This window comes from Ctenopharyngodon idella, chromosome 2 (assembly GCF_019924925.1).
Source record: "Ctenopharyngodon idella isolate HZGC_01 chromosome 2, HZGC01, whole genome shotgun sequence".
NCBI classification, from domain to species: domain Eukaryota; kingdom Metazoa; phylum Chordata; class Actinopteri; order Cypriniformes; family Xenocyprididae; genus Ctenopharyngodon; species Ctenopharyngodon idella.
Window position 1 is genome coordinate 4862734 of NC_067221.1, and position 19556 is coordinate 4882289.

Consider the following 19556-nt stretch of genomic DNA (forward strand, 5'->3'; position numbering starts at 1 on the left):
CAAGGAAGATAAATAACAGAGCCTTTACACTTTGGAGAGCAAACATTGCCTCTTCCATTTCCATTTGCACAGAAAGCGTCATTCATGTTCTCAGGTCCCTAAAGAAGTTTCATCAAGCTTTGTCGGTTGGGGCAAAAAGACTTTCTGACAAAATAAAATAGAAGAATGTAGTTTGGGATATTTGAAGTGATCTCTATCTGAATCGTTTCTTGTATCACCGACTGCGAGTTTTGGCTCAAACAGCTAGTTGCTTTAAGGGTGGTTTTTGCGATGTTGAAGCCCTCCTGCTGACAGTCTTTGTGTGTGGAGTTTGGGTGTTAAAAGAATGCCTTTGTTTCATGCTGTCTCAAAAGAAAAGCTGGAGAATTAATTCAACAGAAGCCCTCCCTCAGTTCTGGATGGCCCCTGCTTTGCATAGAAGAGCCATGTGTGCCGATTCAAAGCATCAGTCAGATGAAACAAGTGACAATTGAGTTTAATCTTTTATCAAGCACACAACATTATATTTGACAGAAAAAGTTGCACACAGTCTACGGAATAAAAAGTTCATCACCTCTGTAACAAAGATTTAAAAAGATGGATGTATTTTATGTGTGAGTGAATTCTGTTATTTTTATTTATTAAAAAACATTTTCATGTGTTATGAGTAATGTTGCCACATTATATAGGGCAAGTTGTCACAGTGGAACCTTAAAAAAATTTGGAAAATGATGAAACAAAACAGTTAAGCTGCAAACATAACACACAAAAAGACATTGTTTTGGCCAGCAAAACTTTATTCTTTAGATGTATAACATTTAAAAACCCATCTGAAAACATGGCTATTGAGATACAGTTCTTGTGACAACCAGCCCCGGCTGTGTTCCAGGTCACTGCACTTCTCTACAGCTCTTGATCACCGAGTTTATGTGACGTAATTACATGTCGTGTCCAAGTTTGCGTGATGGATCCAAACTCTAGAGGCGGAGAGACTGTTTCCATAACAGTATCCAACAGAAGACAATGTAAGTAGTCGGATTATGATGACCGTTTAAAAAAGAGCCGTTCTTTCAGATGAAAAGCATTTGGTCGCAGGGGAACAGCTATATCAGATCTTCTTTGGACAAACCCATCAGTAGAGTTTATCAGAAATGGCTGCTGATTATAACGGCTTCTGGAAAATGATCTCCAACGAGAACTTTGAAGAGTACCTGAAAGCTCTGGGTGAGTTTTACAGATCATTTTACGGCATTAGATCCTTAACCCTCTGGTAGGGTAACACTTCTGACTTCTAAAATGTTTTAAGAGGTTAATTGAATATGCTGTATTTTGTTTCAATAATATTTATTCTTTAGTACTTTGTATTTTAAGTGGATTTCATGGACTAGACAATATTCAACTCTAAATTATGTAAAATAATTGAAATATTATATTAATACAGTAACTTAAAAATTCTGAAGGTATTTTAATCAATGGATGGAAGGCAGATTGGCACCATCTGGTGAAAGAAATGTGTAATCATATGTAATATCATAGTATTACCACTAGAGGATAGAAATATACACTGTTTATTGGTTGCTTATAGTATTATCAGACATAATTCTTTACAGTTATTTGGTTTTGCATTTGGATATAAATAGACATCAAATACTGCTTCATTGTTGTAGATTTTACCACAAAAAAATTGCTCTGTATTTTCGTATTTGTCCTGCTCTCCATTCATTTATGGCGGTCTCTTTTTTTTTCTAATGGCGGCCATTTTTGACCGCGAAGATCGCAAGTGTGACCACCATTAAGCCTTTCTAATCGTTCATATAGCACAAAAGTACCTGAAAAGTCAACAAGTTTAGTACTATTCTGGTGAAGCAAATAATAATAATAATAATAATAATAATTTGGTCTACAATGACAGAGGACCTCTATGGTGTTAATTAGATTTTGAGAAAAATCTGTGGACATTAGTTTAGCAAGATGCCGTGTAGTTTTAATGTGATCAACCTATTTTCGCTGGTTGTTATGGTTAGTTTTTTTCTCTCTTTTATGTACTCGGCCTTATTTATCACCTTATTGCATGCATTATGAGATCAGTGTTAAAAACAGATGATTTACTTTTCTTGTAAAAATTTAGTAAAATAATATTTGATCCAATATTCATATATGTTGCATAAATAGAAACAAATATAAAGGATTTTATTTAAATAGTTTTCAAGTGAGATTCTCTACGTAGCCTAGTGGTTATCATCATGGTAAATTGCTGTTGTAAGGGAAATGAAACGGCAGTTTTCTACTACTTTTGTCATTTTCTTCTCTAGATGTTGTTGATTACTCTAAGAAAAATGTAGCAAACTGTTTTGGACATGTACCATTGTATGCCTCAGATTACCATGTAAATATGGTGCATGTCTCTGGTAATCGTTCAGTTAAAATACAATGTTATTTCCATCTGTAACCATCACTGTACTATGGTAATGCTGGAGTACCTTTTTATAAATGTATCCTGGGAAATCCACATTTTCACATAGGGTATAATTTTCTTTTCCAGATGTAAATGTAGCTATTAGAAAGATTGCCACCCTGCTGAAGCCTGATAAAGACATCACTCAGAACGGAGATCACTTCATCATCAAGACTCTCAGCACCTTCAAGAACTACAACATGGACTTTGTGGTTGGTCAGGAGTTTGAGGAGGATCTGAGTGGAGTGGATGACAGGAAATGTATGGTGAGCAAACCTTCAAGGCAAACGCTTAAAGAGTGTTAGTTCACCCAAAAATGAAAATTCTGTCATTAATTACTCACCCTCATGTCGTTCCACACCAGTAAGACCTTCGTTCATCTTCAGAACACAAATGAAGATATTTTTGATGAAATCCGATGGCTCAGTGAGGCCTGCATTGACAGAAAGATAATTAACACTTTCAATGCCCAGAAAGCTGCTAAAGACATATTTAAAACAGTTCACGTGACTACACTGGTTCAACCTTAATGTTATGAAGCGACGAGAAAACTTTTTGTGTGCCAAAAAAACAAAATAACGACTTTATTCAACAATATCTAGTGATGGGCGATTTCAAAACACTGCTTCGAAGCTTTACGAGTCTTTTGTTTCAAATCAGTGGTTCGGAGCGCCAAAGTCACGTGATTTCAGTAAGTGAGGCTTCGTTACGTCATAAATGTTTTGAAACTTCAATGGTTCGCGTGACTTTGGCAGTTTGATACACGCTTCGAACCACTGATTCGAAACAAAAGATTTGTAAAGCTTTGAAGCTTCATGAAGCAGTGTTTCAAAATCGCCCATCACTAGATATTGTTGAATAAAGTCGTTATTTTGTTTTTTTGGCGCACAAAAAGTATTCTCGTCGCTTCATAACATTAAGTTTAAACCACTGTAGTCACATGAACTGTTTTAAATATGTCTTCAGTAGCTTTCTGGGCATTGAAAGTGTTCATTGTCTTGCTGTCTATGCAGGCCTTACTGAGCCATCGGATTTTATCAAAAATATCTTAATTTGTGTTCCAAAGATGAACGAAGGTCTTACAGGTGGAGAACGACTTGAGGGTGAGTAATTAATGACAGAAATTTAATTTTTGGGTGAACTAACCCTTTAATGCTATTTTTCAAATTTTGCTATTTGACTTGAGATGAACTTGCAACATTACACATGTGATTCTTCCTTGATGCTTATTCATTGCAAGAACACTAGATTAAATAAATGGGCCTGCATGGTTTATATCTATTTTCACAAAAATGTTATAACTTTCCAGTATAAGTAATAATTCTCTTATAGGGTTGCCATTTGTTTAATTGCATTGCCCTTGAAAATCACTAACTGTGCATGTCATTTACAGTTCACAATCTCAACTAATGAGAAAAGGGGAAAGTGTGAAATGAGAGCAATAATTGGCTCTTTAATCTAATAAGAAGTGTTACTCTCTCTCTCCTTTCATTTTCCCCTCACTTTTCCTTTAATTTGGAGAAACTTGCCATATCTAAGACCTGCTCTATTGCAGAGATAAAGAGATAAATCTGGTTCTTGCTTAACCACTAAAGCCATAAACATATGCAGAGTATTCTTTATTATTAAAGTTTTGTTTTCTAGTTGTTTCTTTTCTTTGTTTTATAGTTTCTATTGCATGAGCAGTTTGTTAGTTGTGCTGCACTGGATGTGAACTAAAATCTGAACATTGTTCACGTTCTGATATAACTCAAAAAAGGCATGTTACGTTTTTCCTTGAGTTCCAGTCAATAGAAAACACTTGAAACGCAGCGTTTAGTAAAGATGTTGAGACCCGGTTTGCCCTGAACAAAAATCACTCGCCTCATTCAGTCCACACAGTGCCAGGCATTGTGTTATTTCATTCCAGCCTCTGAAAGCAGGCAGAGGAACAGGCATTTTCAACATACTTCTCTTTGTGTGGCATGTAATTGCGGTGCAAACACATTTGCAAACCTGGGTCAAATTTAATTTTCTCTTTGTGCCGACGAAGTATAGATGTGCTCTTCTCCTCCAACTGCTCTTGCAAAATCTCTTCTGCTTCCCTGCGTTTCTTTGCAGTCCTCGTCTAACTGTGTAGGTTAAAAATAAACCACCTTCTCTGTTATGCGTTATAGACCACCATCACCTGGGATGGAGATAAACTGGTGTGTGTGCAGAGAGGAGAGATCGAGGGGAGGGGATGGACCCACTGGATTGAGGGAGATGAACTTCACTTGGTAGGCCACTTCTCATGCATTTAATTTCTAACGTCCTTGATGGTATTCCCTACCTGGTATGATAGTTTCGCATACATCTAGTATAATATCAGAAATAGCCGAAAGCATATGCATCTCAGAAATTGTTTAGGCTGCGCGGCAGATGTTAAGGGAAGAGCTATTCTCAAATCTCAAAACTTGATGCACCTGAAAAGGCACAATTCTGACGGACTGATTATTTTAATACATTTGAACTTGGTTTAAATAATTCTAATGGGCGTCAAGCACCATCATTATGATTTGATAGGATTTTTAAATGAAGTTGATGGGAATGTGATGGGTGGAGGTAATAACAACAGATGTTTGGCTTCAGCTGTGCGTTTGATCATGAATAATAAACCAACCCTTGTTTCTGACTGTGTTGCTGTAGCATTACCAAAGAACTGGACATTGCTGACACCATCTGGTTGAAAATTATATACATTGTTGTGCTAAAAAAAGAGCACTGTTACGGGAACATGGACCATGTTAATTATAGGGTCATTCCGTGTCAAATCAACCAAATTTTGAAAACTTCCCTGGCTCAAATTTATGATTTTGTTAATATTTTTTCTGTAGAAAGACAAACATAAATATTGATGGAAGCCAAAATATTAAATGTCACAGATTTATATTTACTGCGTGATCCACCATTTTGTAGAGGGGGGTCAAAATGACAAATTTCACCTGAGATTTGAAGCCAAATTAGAGGGGTGTAAAAATGACTTTAGAAAGATGGCAGCATCATTATTTTAGTTTTACACAGAGATTGGTAGGTCTATTATTTAAATCTGTTGATTTTAGCAATCTTTGTTGCATTATTTGCCAACAGTGACTTCTTGTGTTTTGCCTCAAGTTTGCATGCCTGTAACTAAGTATTAAAGATATAAATCTAGTTTTTAATGTTGTTTATATGTCTGTGGTGTTTTTAATATGCTTTAAGACTAACCATGTGCGACTTCATAAGTCAATACCATTGCTGAGTATTTTCTCCTTAAAACTGACGGTTTGAAATCGTTGGCGTCTGTGTTGTCACAAACTACCTTGTATCACGTCAACATGCCGGCGGGATTTAGCATATCATTAACAGCGAACTAGCAGGAGAGTCTCAAGAGAAGTCAGGTTATCCCGGTATATTTTTCTGTTGATATGAAAAATATGGCGGGTGTATGATGTATATTACAATGTTGTTCAAAGCGTTTCTAAGGATATTGATTGTTAGAAGGCAGCATTAGCAACACATTATTAGCTGTTTGATAACATAGTCAAGCAAAAGGCTAATCATATATTAATCACCGTTATGTGTCCGACATTGTAAAGAGCGATACCATTGTGCAGCGTTTACCTCAGTAAGTTGACCGAGTGGATCTCTGAGCTGGTGTGAGTGAGTGGAGGCGGGGCTAATTAGCATATTCATTGATCCGCATATATTAAATGAGGCAAGAGTGTAGAGTTCATTCAAGCTATTTTAATACATGAAGAAATTTTTTTCACAGGAAAAAAAAAAGTTTAAATATGTCATTTTGGTGATCAAAGTTGAATTTTAAGGGATAAAATTATTGACTACAGGGGAACTTTAATATCCTTTTAGATTCTGGTTCTTAAACTTTTTCTTTTGGTATCTTCATTTTAAAGGCCCTCGATGGTTCAATCCCAGAGATATGGAGGGTCTTTAAAATGAAGATACCTAAAGGAAAGTTTGTTAAGAACCAGAATCTAAAAGGATATTAAGATATCTTTAATACTACTTGAGTTACAGGCATGCAAACCAAAAAACACAAGAAGTGCTTTTTCCCATTTTTGAACAGTCACTGTTGGCACATAATGAAACAAAGATTGCTAAAGTCAACAGGTTTTACTAACAGACCTACCAATCTCTGTGTAAAAATAAAATAATGGTGCTGCAATCTTTCTAAAGTCATTTTTACTCCCCTCTAATTTGGATCCAAATCTCAGGTGAAAATTGTCATCTTGACCTCCGTCTATAAAATGGTGGATTACTCAGTAAATATAAATCTGTGACATTTAATATTTTGGCTTTCATCACTGTTTATGTTTGTCTTTCTACAGAAAAAAAATATTAACAAAATAAAAAATTTGAGTTGACACGGAATGACCCTATAGCAGAAAAAAACGACATGTTGTTTTTTTGTCCATACAATGAAAGTCAGTAGAGTCCATTGTTGTTTTGAACCCCGCTGACTTTCATTGTAGACATTCCTCAAAATATCTTTCGCATTCCAAGGAGAAAAGAAAGTCATGTTGGTTTGGAATGACATGAAGGTGATTAAATGATGACAGAATTTTCATATTCAGGTCAACGTTCCCTTTAAGCATGTTTTCTTTGCTTGCAGGAGCTGCGAGCCGCTGGGGTTGTGAGTAAACAGGTCTTCAAAAAGGCTTAAACTTGTACCGACATTGTAAAGTAGCACTTGCAAGAGATCCAGGAAAACCCAACACTTTAAAGTACATAAACTCCTGCCACATTTTCCAACATCTCTCCATCTATTAGTCTGTCTCTGTGCCCCATCATCTCTGCTATTGTGAAAACCAGACAAACACCATCTGTGATAGTCTGTCACAATCTATAAGAGCTTGTTTGTTCTGATCCTCACAGAGGAAGATCTCCAGCGACTTTCCTTCTTAGGTGCCGCCGCTTGTCATTTAGATGTTATTTACATTAGTGGTATAGAGAACACTGGGATAAGCTGCTCTGCAAGTGAACCATCAAACAACATGTGCGTCAGGATATTGTCTTGGACGCAACAAGAACGGTCCTCAGATTGGGAGCTTCTGTGTACAAAAGTAATGAGACTCCAGAGAGGATGTGCTGAAGGAAAAATGATGTGACGAGTCTGAGTGCCGCCTGGATGCTGTCGCTCTGATTGAAGAGCCTGCCGGTCTCTTGGGTTCTGAGCATGGCAGGGTTTTGCTTTCCTTCCCATCATGCTTCTGTGACTGTGCACACAAAAGAATACATAAATGCATTGCTTTTGCTGTTCATATGCGTCTTAATGTGTTTGCTTGAACTTTTCATCAACGCACTAGTTTAATAAAGGCATACCAGCCGGAATGTAAATTCAGTATCACTGCCGTGTTTTGTGTACATTTTAAAAAAAAATCCAGGTTGGCATGTTCACTTTTCATTATTGCTGAGATATGCTTCACCGGTTCTGAAGTACTACATGAATATTAAGTGAACTTAGCAGCACACTTACATCCACTTAACAAGAAAGCGAACAGCATATAATTGGCAGTGTGTTGATAACTATAGACCGCCGACCAGTAAAGTCTGCAGTCATTCTTTTTCCAAATTTGGCCCAGAGTCTATCAACGGCTTCCTGCCAGGTGTCCCTTTTAGCTAAAAATGTCCTTCCATTGGCAGCCCACTCAGTGTCCACTTCCTTTTTTCAATGCTAATGGCTGCAAATATATTTTTTGGGGTCCTAACGTACTTAAAATAGTGATCTGTATTAATAGTGATCTGTATTATTATCCTGGACTGTGTTTAGCACATCTTGAACTTTTAAACCTGCGACAGATTATGCAAGCAAAATACGTGACAAAATATGCTTACTAATAATCCCTTGTACCTTCAGAGGAAATTATCCATTGCAAAACTATATTCTTAGGTCCAAATTTACTTGGATGTATAGGTCATAATCGTTGGAGGGAGACAGAGTTTCTCTTTTAAAGGACCACTGAAGTGCCTTGAAACACGCAGCATTATTCAATGTGTTGACATAATTTCAACTGAAACAGGAAGACAGGGCGGGACATATTGAACAGCTCCTCCCCTTTTTTAAAAAAAATAGCCAATAGTGTTTTATTTATATCACAGCTCAGCCAGAGCCATTGAGCTTGGTAAAGCCTCAATTTCCTTTTAAACTCTAACCGTTTCTCCTCCTAATCTCCTCCATATCGCTTTAAAATACAGCATTCTGTGCAGAATTCAGGTGTCTGATACGTTTTGTGGTCGGCGCTGACTCGCACATATGATCCACTCTCGTGTCTCTGGACCGGAGCAGATATTTACAATCGTTCCCCATCCCCTAGTGCACAATGTGCCATTCACCATGTAGAAAACAGTACGAGTGTGAACAAGTGACCGATTTTATCCGCAGCTTTAGCATCTATTTATAATGTAGGGGGCGGGATGCTTTAGATTCTAGAGAGCATTTGATTGGACAGAAGATCTGATGAGAAGCTGAAGTGCTTATGTTTGTATTTTCTAAATACACTAGCTTATATACAAGAGTAAGGCTAACATATTCATAGTAAAAGCCAAAAAACTTCCATTTTGATTTCATGGTGACTTACTACTAAACCTGATGATGAACTTATCATTACTAATTGGATTTGGGACTTGTAATGTGGGGCTTCATGCAGACGCACCGGCACTGAATCTGCTCATTTTCACCAGTGTCAAAGAATCCTCGCACTGTAATTCAAAATGGCATCTGATTACAACAGCTATTGGAAAATGATCTCAATTTAGAACTCTAATGAGTACCTGAAAGCTCTTGGTGAGTCAATTACCAGTTCAAAAAGCAGGGAATCTTCTGTAGGCTTAATTTACATTATTATCACACTGCACTATAAAACCTTTAAAACATAATTACATTACTGAGTTGGGCTGTATAATCCTACTAATTATTAATTAAGCTGAAGAGAAAGATATATTATCACATTTATAATTAAATTTCACTAATTGTATCGATATCTATCTACATGTGCGTACATACACTCACCGGTTACTTTAATAGGTATACCTGTTCAACTGCCCATTAATGCAAATATCTAATCAACTCAGTGCATTTAGCATCAAAATTGGGAAGATGATTTATTTGACTTTGAACGTGGCATGGTTTATTTCACAAACTGCTGATCTACTGGGATTTTTATGCACAACCAACTCTAGGGTTTACAGAGAATGGTCTGAATAAGAGAGAATATCCAGTGAGTGGCAGTTCTGTGGGTGAAAATGTCCTGTTGATGTCAGAGGTCAGAGGAGAATGACCAGACTGGTTCGGCTGACAGAAAGGCAACAGTAACTCAAATAAGCACTTATTACACCCGAGGTCTGCAGAAGAGCATCTCTGAACACATCCAACCTTGAAGCAGATGAGCTCCAGCAGCAGAAGACACACCGGTGACACTCCAGTCAGCTGAGAACAGCAAACTGAGGCTACAATTCACACAGACTCATCAAAATTAGACAATAAAAGATTGCCTGGTCTGATGAGTCTTGATTTCTGCTGCAACATTCAGATGGTTGGGTTAGAATTTGGTGTAAACAACATGAAAGCATTGATCCATCCTGCCTTGTATCAATGATTCAGGCTGCTGGTGGTATAATGGTGTGAGGGATAATTTGGGCCCCTTAGTACCAATTGAGCATTGTTTAAACCCAACAGCCTACCTGAGTATTGTTGCTGACCATGTCCATCCCTTTATGACCACAGTGGACCATCTTCTGATGGCTACTTCCAGAAGGATAACGCGCCATGTCACAAATCTCAGATCATCTCAATCATGACAATTAGTTCATTACACTCAAATGAGCTCCACAGTCTTTGGAGATGTGGTGGAATTAGAGATTCACATCATGGATGTACAGCCGACAAATATGCAGCAATTGTGTGATGTTATCATGCCAATATGGACCAAAATCTCTGAGGAATGTTGAATCACCTTGTTGAATCTATGCCACGAAGAATTAAGGCAGTTCTGAAGTGGCCGGTGAGCATTACAAGTAAAGCGAGTTACGTAATCAGATTACTTTTTTCAAGTAACTAGTAAAGTAACGCATTACTTTTAAATTTACAGCAAAATTACTTTTTCAAATAAGTAACGCAAGTTACTTTGTTTTCCCATTTAATGACCAACAGCTGAATTGAAGGCGGAATTTGCATTTCCTTCAGCCTGAGGCTTATTCGTTTCACTTTTGGTGTAAAAGCGCCTTTACATTTGCCAAAAATATTATAAAAACAAAAAAACAGCCCAGCCCAGATGAGAAAAAGTAACGCATTACTTTCCATAAAAAGTAACCCAATTAGTTACTTTTTAGGGAGTAATGCAATATTGTAATACATTACTTTTAAAAGTAACTTTCCCCAACATTGCCGGTGAGTGTATATATTCATAAAAATAGTGTATGTATGCACATATGTGTGTAAATATGTTATATAAATTGCCTGTTTGTTTTCAAACAGTCTTTGAAATGTAAACACAGAAATAACAGAAAATAATAAACATAACACTGTGAGTTAGGTAATCTCATTTTGATTTTGGCTCTGGTTCCTGGCAGACACAAATGTTGCTATTAGGAAAATTGCCACCGTGAAGAAGCCAACAACAGCGTCTCTGAGAATGGAGATCACTTCATCAATGAGACGGTCAGCACTGACGGCATCACATTGACTGGAGTTTGATCTGTCAGGAGCTGATGAAAGTATTTTGATTAGGATACCTATTTCTTATTTATTTCGATTTAAATATATAAAATCTATGCAAGATTTGTTTCAACATTTGAATCAGTGCCCTTGTGTCGTTCTCTATTGATATGCTATGGAAATTGGTAGAGGCATCAAATCATAAATCTATTAAGCATATAAGAAGCAATACACTACATCTATAGTGATATACTCTGCATAGTTATGATGAAAATACTAATCATCATAATTATGGGCCTCATTCATCATTGTCATCATTATTGCACTGACAAGATTACCAAGATGTATTAAAAAGATAAGAGCAGATGGTGCTGTTGTTTACTTTTGTCTTGTTTATCTCTTGTAGGAATAGAGCTCCTGGCATAAGAGAAAAACAGGTCATCAAGAAATTCTGTACCAAGGTCTATAATAAAAACATTCCTGTTTATATATATATAGTGAATTCAGGTTGATTGAGACACCTTTTCCAAGTCATCTCAGTAGCAAAGTGTCCCATTCACCCTATATATATATATATATGTGTGTGTGTGTGTGTGTGTGTTCATCCATAGAATGAAAAGATAAAACTAAAAACGTATAGGCTAATATGAATGTGGAACTCTGTAACTGCATAAATGACAAACATATGCATACATATGTCTATTAGATTTGGGGGGTGTTTACATGACACCAACTAAAATCTGAAAACTTTTTATACGTTTTGGCCGTTCATTTACACGGCAACAGCGTTTTGGGGGGCCTGAAAACGCAAACGTTTTTTAAAAAAAGTGCAAGTTTTTGAAAATGATACCATTATTGTTTCTGTATAAACTACAAAAACTCAAATTTATGAAAAAGATGACATCATGCACATGCGTATTACATGTTCAGTCTGTAGGCGCGTAGTGTTTCTTTACAAAGTGACATCGCCATCTACTGGCCTGGCATGAATAACAGCCTTTTTAGTCACTTTCATGGATCCGTGTGAATGGGCATCATTTTGACAACGATGGAAAAGCTTTTCTTGTTTTAGTACATCATTGTCATGTTAACGTACCATTAGAGTAGATCTGGAGTCTACCCTACACTGAAAAATAAATGGTAACATCTAAATAAGTGTCACTGACGAATAAGGTTTTTTAAAGTGTAAAAAAAGTATAATGGAGACATAATTAATTTTGAAGTTTTATTAAGTGTTAACAATTAGATTATGTGGTTTTTATAATCAATTAACACTGATTTTGTCATTTTTTACAAGATGGACAAAATTTGTCAACAAAAAAGTTATTCGGTTTAATCAAAATTTCAGTTTTACCGAATGACACTTTTGGTTATACCAAATGACGATATTTTCAAACAATGCTAACAGGCTGATATCTAGCTAGCTAGCTGGCAAAAGGACAATCAAACATTTTATATTTAGTACGAGTTTTTAAAATATTACAACATTTTCCATGTTTTATAGCGGTTGCACCAAATGACCTGATGTTTCAGGACATGCGTATGAGCGAGTGAAACATGAATTTTTCAAATAGTTAAAAGAGAGTTAGTTACTTTGCTTCACGACCATGTGGTCCTTTGGAGGTGTCTGAATGATGTCACATCCTGTCACATGATATTGACCGCATGACTTGATCCAAAATGGTCCCTTTATATTGGTTACTCCGAATGACATCAATAAAATTCATTTTTCCAGGACATTCTTTCTCATAACAAAGCAACGACTTCTACACATAATTTTTAAACCACTTTGCACTATGTTGATATATGATGTTATAAAATCATGCCAGAATAATAAATACATACATTTATTACATTTTAAGATGTTTTAATCACAAATGAAATGGCTGGATTGGCCTTTGGACGGTTAAACCGAATGACATTTTGACACCTCAAAATCTTTAAAATACCTTTATATGTAGCAAAATATAATTAAAACCTTTTGGATTCAATAAAAGCGATCTAGTTGTACTACCTTACATACTTTGGATGTCATGTTATTGTTTTTTATTATTATTAAGGTCCTTTGGACAAAAAAAAAAGACCCGTTACGTCATTGACCCATTGACTGATTTTATTCAAGCCAAAAATATTAGTCAACATCACTGAATCCAACTTAATACACTGATCTATACCAACAAAGTTATTTTTTATGCATTACGTCAGGTAGAATTAGCTTTTTAAGGTAGCTACTGAAAGTTACCACTTTTTACAGTGTACCTAGCACTGAAAGGTAGTTTTAAAAGCGAAAAAGGAGGTGTGTGTAACAAGAAATGTGGGTTAGGTATATCTCCTCATATGAAAGGCAAGGAGAGCACAGACAAGAAGAAAGATGATGAATGTAGTCTGGCTTCTGCAGCTCTCATAAACAAGCTTGATGGAGAGGATGTTGGACCCTGTGTGTTGTCCCATGTGTACTAAAAATGTGCCAACAAAATGAAAATGAAAAAGAAAAAACTATGAAATAAAGAAAGATGGAATGAACCTGTCTGTGTGGTGGTTTTCTGTTTGTTTGTGTGAATAGTAGTCAGAGTTTCCAATTACCAGCTGCATTTCTATGCATCAAAACCCCATTGTAAAAAATATCTCATAAATCTATGTATAACATCAAAATCTGACATGAAGGTAAGGTGAGAGTTTCTTTAAGTTACGACGTATGAGTCTAATGTATATTCATGTAATAATATACTTCAGAAATAAGCATTTCTTCATTAAAACAGCTGATGTGAAAGAACCAGTAGGTTTTAGGTCATGCAGCATTGATTTAGTGTACTAAAATTGGAATAGTTTAGGGTTATACGTACATGTATGCAAACTATTTTGGCAGGCAATATGCAGTGTGTATGTTACATCAAACACAATTAATGCTTCTGTAAAAGTAGGATATCCAGGATTAATGATTTACAAAACAACATAATCTTTTTCTCATGCCAAAGTCACTTATAGCAGCCTTCTGGGGCTTGTTTAAAAATCTGAATCTGATAACTTCAGCTTAAATTCTCTTTATTTTTTATACATTTCTTACTTATCATTTAGGCCTGTAGCTTTTAAAGATAAAGGGAATTCTTTATTGCTCTGCACGCTTTTATCCATATTATGTATGAGTTAGACTCAAACTGGATGATTTAGAAATCAAGCCTTGGGCTAATTGAGATTAATTGGTAAAAGATGGGATGTGTGCCCAAGTAAAGGTCATGTGAGCAAAAAAAACATTTTCTGCAAGCTGTATTGTGCCTGAATCACAAATTAATGTCACTCTCTTCGAGATGCTCTGAGAATCTTACACTTCTAATTTACATGTCAACAGAGAAATGTCTTTTCAGTTCATTTAATCTAAAAGTTGATGAAGTAGAACGGTGTAAATCCATGTGAATAATGTAACGATTGTCCCCTACCATTAATCCATATGTTCCGATATATTGTACTTTGATCCTCGAGGGTTATGCACATTGTGGGAGTGTTTTTCCCTATATAGTTGTACTGAGCACGTGTCGCGGTAATGAGGCTGATCCGATTAATATGGTGGTGAATAAAATGCGGTGCTGATATTCAGAGAGCTGCACGACAGGAGCTGGGGAACGATCAGGCACCAGGTCTCCTCTAAAAACACATTTTCAGGACACGAAGAAAATCACATATTTCACAATGCCTGCTGATTATACTGGATACTGGAAAATGATCTCCAATGACAACTTTGAGGAGTATCTCAAAGCTCTCGGTAAGTTTTTTTATTAATTATTATTATTCTTTGAGATATACTGCATAAGGGTGTGTATGTGACTATGTATAAATTCTCGCTTTAAAAAAAAAAAAAAATTTAATAAATAAATAAATAAATAAAAAACGCTTATTTCCGACTCTTCTTAATTCTTGAATGAATCACGTAACGCTGGTGGTGTGGAGTTGATTCATGAATCATTCCAGTGGCTCGAATCCTCGGTAGATTCGTTAAGTGGCCGTTAAGTCGGCCGTTACGCCAAATGGCGACCAGTGTGTTGAATGAGTTGAATCATTCACACTCAACCGATTCTTTAAAGTCGAAATTGACTCACATGCTCTTCATATCGGTCAGCATATCCTTATTCACAAACGAGACGACTTGTTCAGTACCGCTCCGACTTGTTCACTAAAAATACCAACTCGTTCGGTGAAAGGGGCGTATTCGTTCAGTACGTCCAACCAATGAAATGCTCCTTCGCAGCCCGCACTTGGATGCCATTGGTCGTGCTATTGTCAATCAGGGGCAGGGTGTTGTTCATACACTTAATTGTTTATAAACGAAAAACTATATTAGTAGGAAATTTAATTAGATAAGTTAAAACATGAAAAAATGCTATAGTAATTTATAGTAAATACTATTGTGTTTTTGAACCATACTATAGTAAATTGTAGTATACTGTATATATTTATAGTATTTACAACACTTTGTTAATGAATGCTACAGCATACTGTAGTAGCGAACTGATAAACTGTAATAAATACTGTAGTATACTTTAGTGTATTGTAGTAAAATATACCCTACAGTTGTAGAAAACTTAGTACAGTAATTTGTTTAGTTGTTATATTACCACATCAACTATAGAATTACCACAGCAAATGAATTCAAGTACTTTACTATAGTATAGTTCAAAAACACTATAGTATTTTCTATAAATTACTATAGTATTTTTGCAGTCACTGAAAAGGCATTTTTTGAAAGAATTTAAATATCTAAGTGAACAAGTGTATCTGTAAACACTTAACCATTATTAACCTTGCATTGATTTATAAACAGGTCAGTTAAACCGGGCTATTATTTGTAATTTTCTTCTTTTTTTTTCTTCTTCTCACAATTCCTGAAGATGTTAATGTTGCTATCAGGAAAATTGCTGTTTTGTTAAAACCTGACAAAGATATCAGCCAGAATGGAGATCACATTATCATCAAAACTGTGAGCACATTCAAGAACTATGACATGGACTTTGTGGTTGGTCAGGAGTTTGAGGAAGACCTGGGTCCAGTTGATGGCAGGAAATGTATGGTGAGTCTACCAACAGCATACAATAACTATAATCCAGAAGTATGAATCACCGTGATGGAGAGACAAAATTGATGAGACAAATTATAGTGTTTGTCTGCTGTTTTTCCCACCTAGAAATGGCTCAAATAGCTTTTCTTTCTCATTTGATTTCTGTTCACTTGAATGACTTATTTTATTGTAATCCCCTCATATGCACGTGGAATGCAGTTAAGTACAGAAATCCATTTAAAACTGCAATGACTGAAATATGAAGTTACAGCACCAAAGTTTTATTCTTGTTTTAGTAATTCAGATGTTCAGCTTTTGATGGCTCTTGTTAGCTGACCTACTCCAAACTTGAGAGAAAATATTTAAATGTTTAATAGTGCTTCAGAGTCATAAAAATATTTATAAGGCATATTTATCTGTATGGAAGCTTGCTTCTGCCACTGAATAAAAAATAAAAAAGTTAATTGCAACTTTTTATCTCACAATTCTGACTTTTTTTCTAGCAATTGCAAGTTTACATCTTGCAATTCTGACTTTTTTTTTCAGAATTAGGAGTTTATATCTCACAATTTTGACTTTATAACTGCAATTGCAAGTTATGAAGTCAGAATTGTGAGATATAAACTCAAACAGTCAGTCTTTTTTCCTCAGAATTGGACTTTATAACTCGTAATTGCAAGATGTAATCTCGCAATTGTGAGATAAAAAGTCTTTTAAATTGTTTTATTCTGTGTGGCGGAAACAAACTTCCATATTTATCTGATTAAAAGTAAAGACATGAGCAGAATAAATGAAAAATAAATTATATCACAGAAATCGTATCCAATCAGCCAACTTAAAATTGTATGTTTTATGTTGGTAATAATGATTACTGGTTACAGTCTTACTATTAGAGACCTTTTAAAGTCACCGTGAAATCAAAATTGACAATTCTCGTTTTTTTATGAAATATTGCAGTATTTATTATAAATGATTTTCCCGTGCACTTCATTATTTTTTAAATTCAAGTGCCCTTATGATCTTTAATCAAAATAACTTTCCCTCCCACTTTCAGCGACATCTCTTCTCTGATGACGTGTTTACTGGCTCGAGGGCGGGGCAACCTGTCACTCACATGAGATCCACCAATAGCAAGCCAATCAATTCCCCATGGACAAAATCAAGTCCTGCCCTACATTTTTTCTTGTTCAAAAAGCCGTTTTACTTGGATATATGTCAGAATAGGGAAGAAAAGACTATCTCAACTTCCGTTTTATGCAGACTTTAAATTACATTGGCAACATCCATCCATTACAGTTTCACTGGTGCTCAGAGGTGCAACTACCCAACATAAAACCTTCTCAATTTAAAAAAAGAAGAAAAAAAAAGAAAAAGTTATTATCAATATTAAGTATCAAACCGTAAATTCTGCGATTTGCTTATTTAATGGATTAGTTCACTTTCAAATAAAAATTAGCCCAAGCTTTACTCACCCTCAAGCTATTCTAGGTGTATATGACTTTCTTCTGTCTGATGAACACAATCGGAGAAATATTAATAAATATCCTGATGCATCCGAGCTTTATAATGGCAGTGAGCGGGATCAATGAGTATGAGCTGAAGAAAATGCATCCATCCACATCCATCCATCATAAACATACTCCACACGGCTTCGGGGGGTTAATAAAGGCCTTCTGAAGCGAAGCGATGCGTTTGTGTAAAAAAATATCCATATTTAACGAGTTATGAAGTAAAATAACTAGCTTCCGCCAGACTGCCTTCTGTATGCAACTTACGAAGAAAACGGAACTGCCATAGCGCCAGTTAAGCTTTTTCCGTAAGTTGATTTGGGAAGGTCGTAGGACATAGCGTAAGCTTTTTTGAACTGCAAGAGTTTTACACTTTCTTCCTAAGTCGAATATGGAAAGCGGTCTGGCGGAAGCTGGATATTTTACTTCATAACTTTTCTAACTTTTTCTTCTTCGCTTCAGAAGGCTTTTATTAACCCCCGGGAGCCATATGGAGTCTGTTTATGATGGATGGAGACACTTTCTTCAGCTCATACTCGTTGATCCCGTTCACTTCCATTATAAAGCTCGGATGCGTCAGGATATTTATTAATATTTCTCCGATTGTGTTCATCAGAAAGAAGAAAGTCATATACACCTAGGATGGCTTGAGGGTGAGTAAAGCTTGGGCTAATTTTCATTTGAAATTGAACTAATCCTTTAAGCAGGTTCTAGTAGAGTCTTAAGGTGCGACTGCATGTGCGATGTTTGTCTTCTTTGCATCATTTAATCCACAGACCACCATCACCTGGGATGGAGATAAACTGGTGTGTGTGCAGAAAGGAGAGATTGAGGGCCGGGGCTGGACCCACTGGATTGAAGGAGATGAACTTCATTTGGTACGTAATGTATACTAAACTACACTTGAAACATTTTTTCTTAGACACTCTCATTTGCCCCTATTTAACAATGACTTTGTTTCTGGAAACCGTGAGTTAGTGTAAAACATATGGTAACTAATGATACAAATGACATGTGCTCACCAGTGTGTATTAGCGGCTCGTTGTGCGGGGGACGTTTAAGTTATCGTTTCAAGGCTATTGTGCTATTGAACTCATCTAAAACATTAACAACAGATGTTCGACCACATCTGTGCAATGTTGCACTTAATTACCCCAAGCAACCCCTTTGACAAAAGGGTGTCGAAGGTCTGTTGAAGAACATATTCAGGCACACACCACCACCTGCTGGTGAGAAGTGCAATTTGTAGAGACACATGAATGTGTTTTTTCCTGCAAAGGATATAGATTCTGGTGAGCTTTGTCCTGGAAAATCTGTTTTGCTTTATAATCATGTTCTGTGTATTTTCTGTGCAGGAGCTGAGAGCAGCGGGAGTTGTGGGCAAGCAGGTTTTCAAGAAGTCTTAAGCTTTTGTTGTGTAGTTGCGCCTCCTACTGGAAAAAACACAGAAACAACCACCATAGACAGAGCTGTGTGTCCATTCATCAATCTTTCTGTATGATGTGCCTTTCTAGACTCCTCATCAGACAAAGTTTATTCCAAATAAGCAATTACTTTAGTGGATATTTACGAACACCTGTTAAATTCTTATGTGTGTGGGTTTGGTATGTTTGGACTAGCTTCATAACTGAGAGCTTTACTGCTGTCTAAAAATACCGCCTTTAACATCTGAGGGTCTTTCTGGCTGGAGGAGAGAAGACAGGTCTTGACCCCGCAGCAAATCGAGCTCCTTTCTTGTTTGTAGAAGCAGGAAGAGGATGATGATGATATGATGAGGGTCTGTAAACCTGCACTGCTGCATCTCCTGTAGATCGTGTGTGCTGAAAGTGTGACACCACACTGACAAAATAAAGAAAACTGATGAGGATAGTGAACATGCATGTTTTTGTGTTACCG

The 19556-nt window shown here is 36.3% G+C and overlaps 2 protein-coding genes across 2 annotated transcripts; both read left to right on the plus strand.

Annotated features, from left to right (window-relative positions):
- Positions 1-924: 924 nt before the first annotated feature.
- LOC127504598 (retinol-binding protein 1-like) lies at positions 925-7796 on the plus strand. The gene is made up of 4 exons (XM_051879411.1): positions 925-1203; positions 2522-2700; positions 4591-4692; positions 7065-7796. The coding sequence occupies exons 1-4, from the start codon at positions 1131-1133 to the stop codon at positions 7113-7115; spliced, it is 405 nt and encodes a 134-aa protein (XP_051735371.1). The 5' UTR covers positions 925-1130; the 3' UTR covers positions 7116-7796.
- A 6704-nt stretch (positions 7797-14500) lies between these two features.
- Positions 14501-19536, plus strand: LOC127504607 (retinol-binding protein 1-like). Its single transcript, XM_051879424.1, has 4 exons — positions 14501-14862; positions 15986-16164; positions 18437-18538; positions 19016-19536. The coding sequence occupies exons 1-4, from the start codon at positions 14790-14792 to the stop codon at positions 19064-19066; spliced, it is 405 nt and encodes a 134-aa protein (XP_051735384.1). The 5' UTR covers positions 14501-14789; the 3' UTR covers positions 19067-19536.
- The last annotated feature ends 20 nt before the right edge of the window (positions 19537-19556 follow it).

Bases quoted from the DNA above. Each gene is read 5' to 3' on its own strand.
- LOC127504607 (XM_051879424.1), top strand. From the start codon at position 14,790: ATGCCTGCTGATTATACTGGATACTGGAAAATGATCTCCAATGACAAC. The intron at 14,863-15,985 runs GTAAGTTTTTTT...CAATTCCTGAAG, and splicing joins GGAGTATCTCAAAGCTCTCG to ATGTTAATGTTGCTATCAGG. The intron at 16,165-18,436 runs GTGAGTCTACCA...TTTAATCCACAG, and splicing joins TTGATGGCAGGAAATGTATG to ACCACCATCACCTGGGATGG.
- LOC127504598 (XM_051879411.1), top strand. From the start codon at position 1,131: ATGGCTGCTGATTATAACGGCTTCTGGAAAATGATCTCCAACGAGAAC. The intron at 2,701-4,590 runs GTGAGCAAACCT...TATGCGTTATAG, and splicing joins TGGATGACAGGAAATGTATG to ACCACCATCACCTGGGATGG. The intron at 4,693-7,064 runs GTAGGCCACTTC...CTTTGCTTGCAG, and splicing joins AGGGAGATGAACTTCACTTG to GAGCTGCGAGCCGCTGGGGT.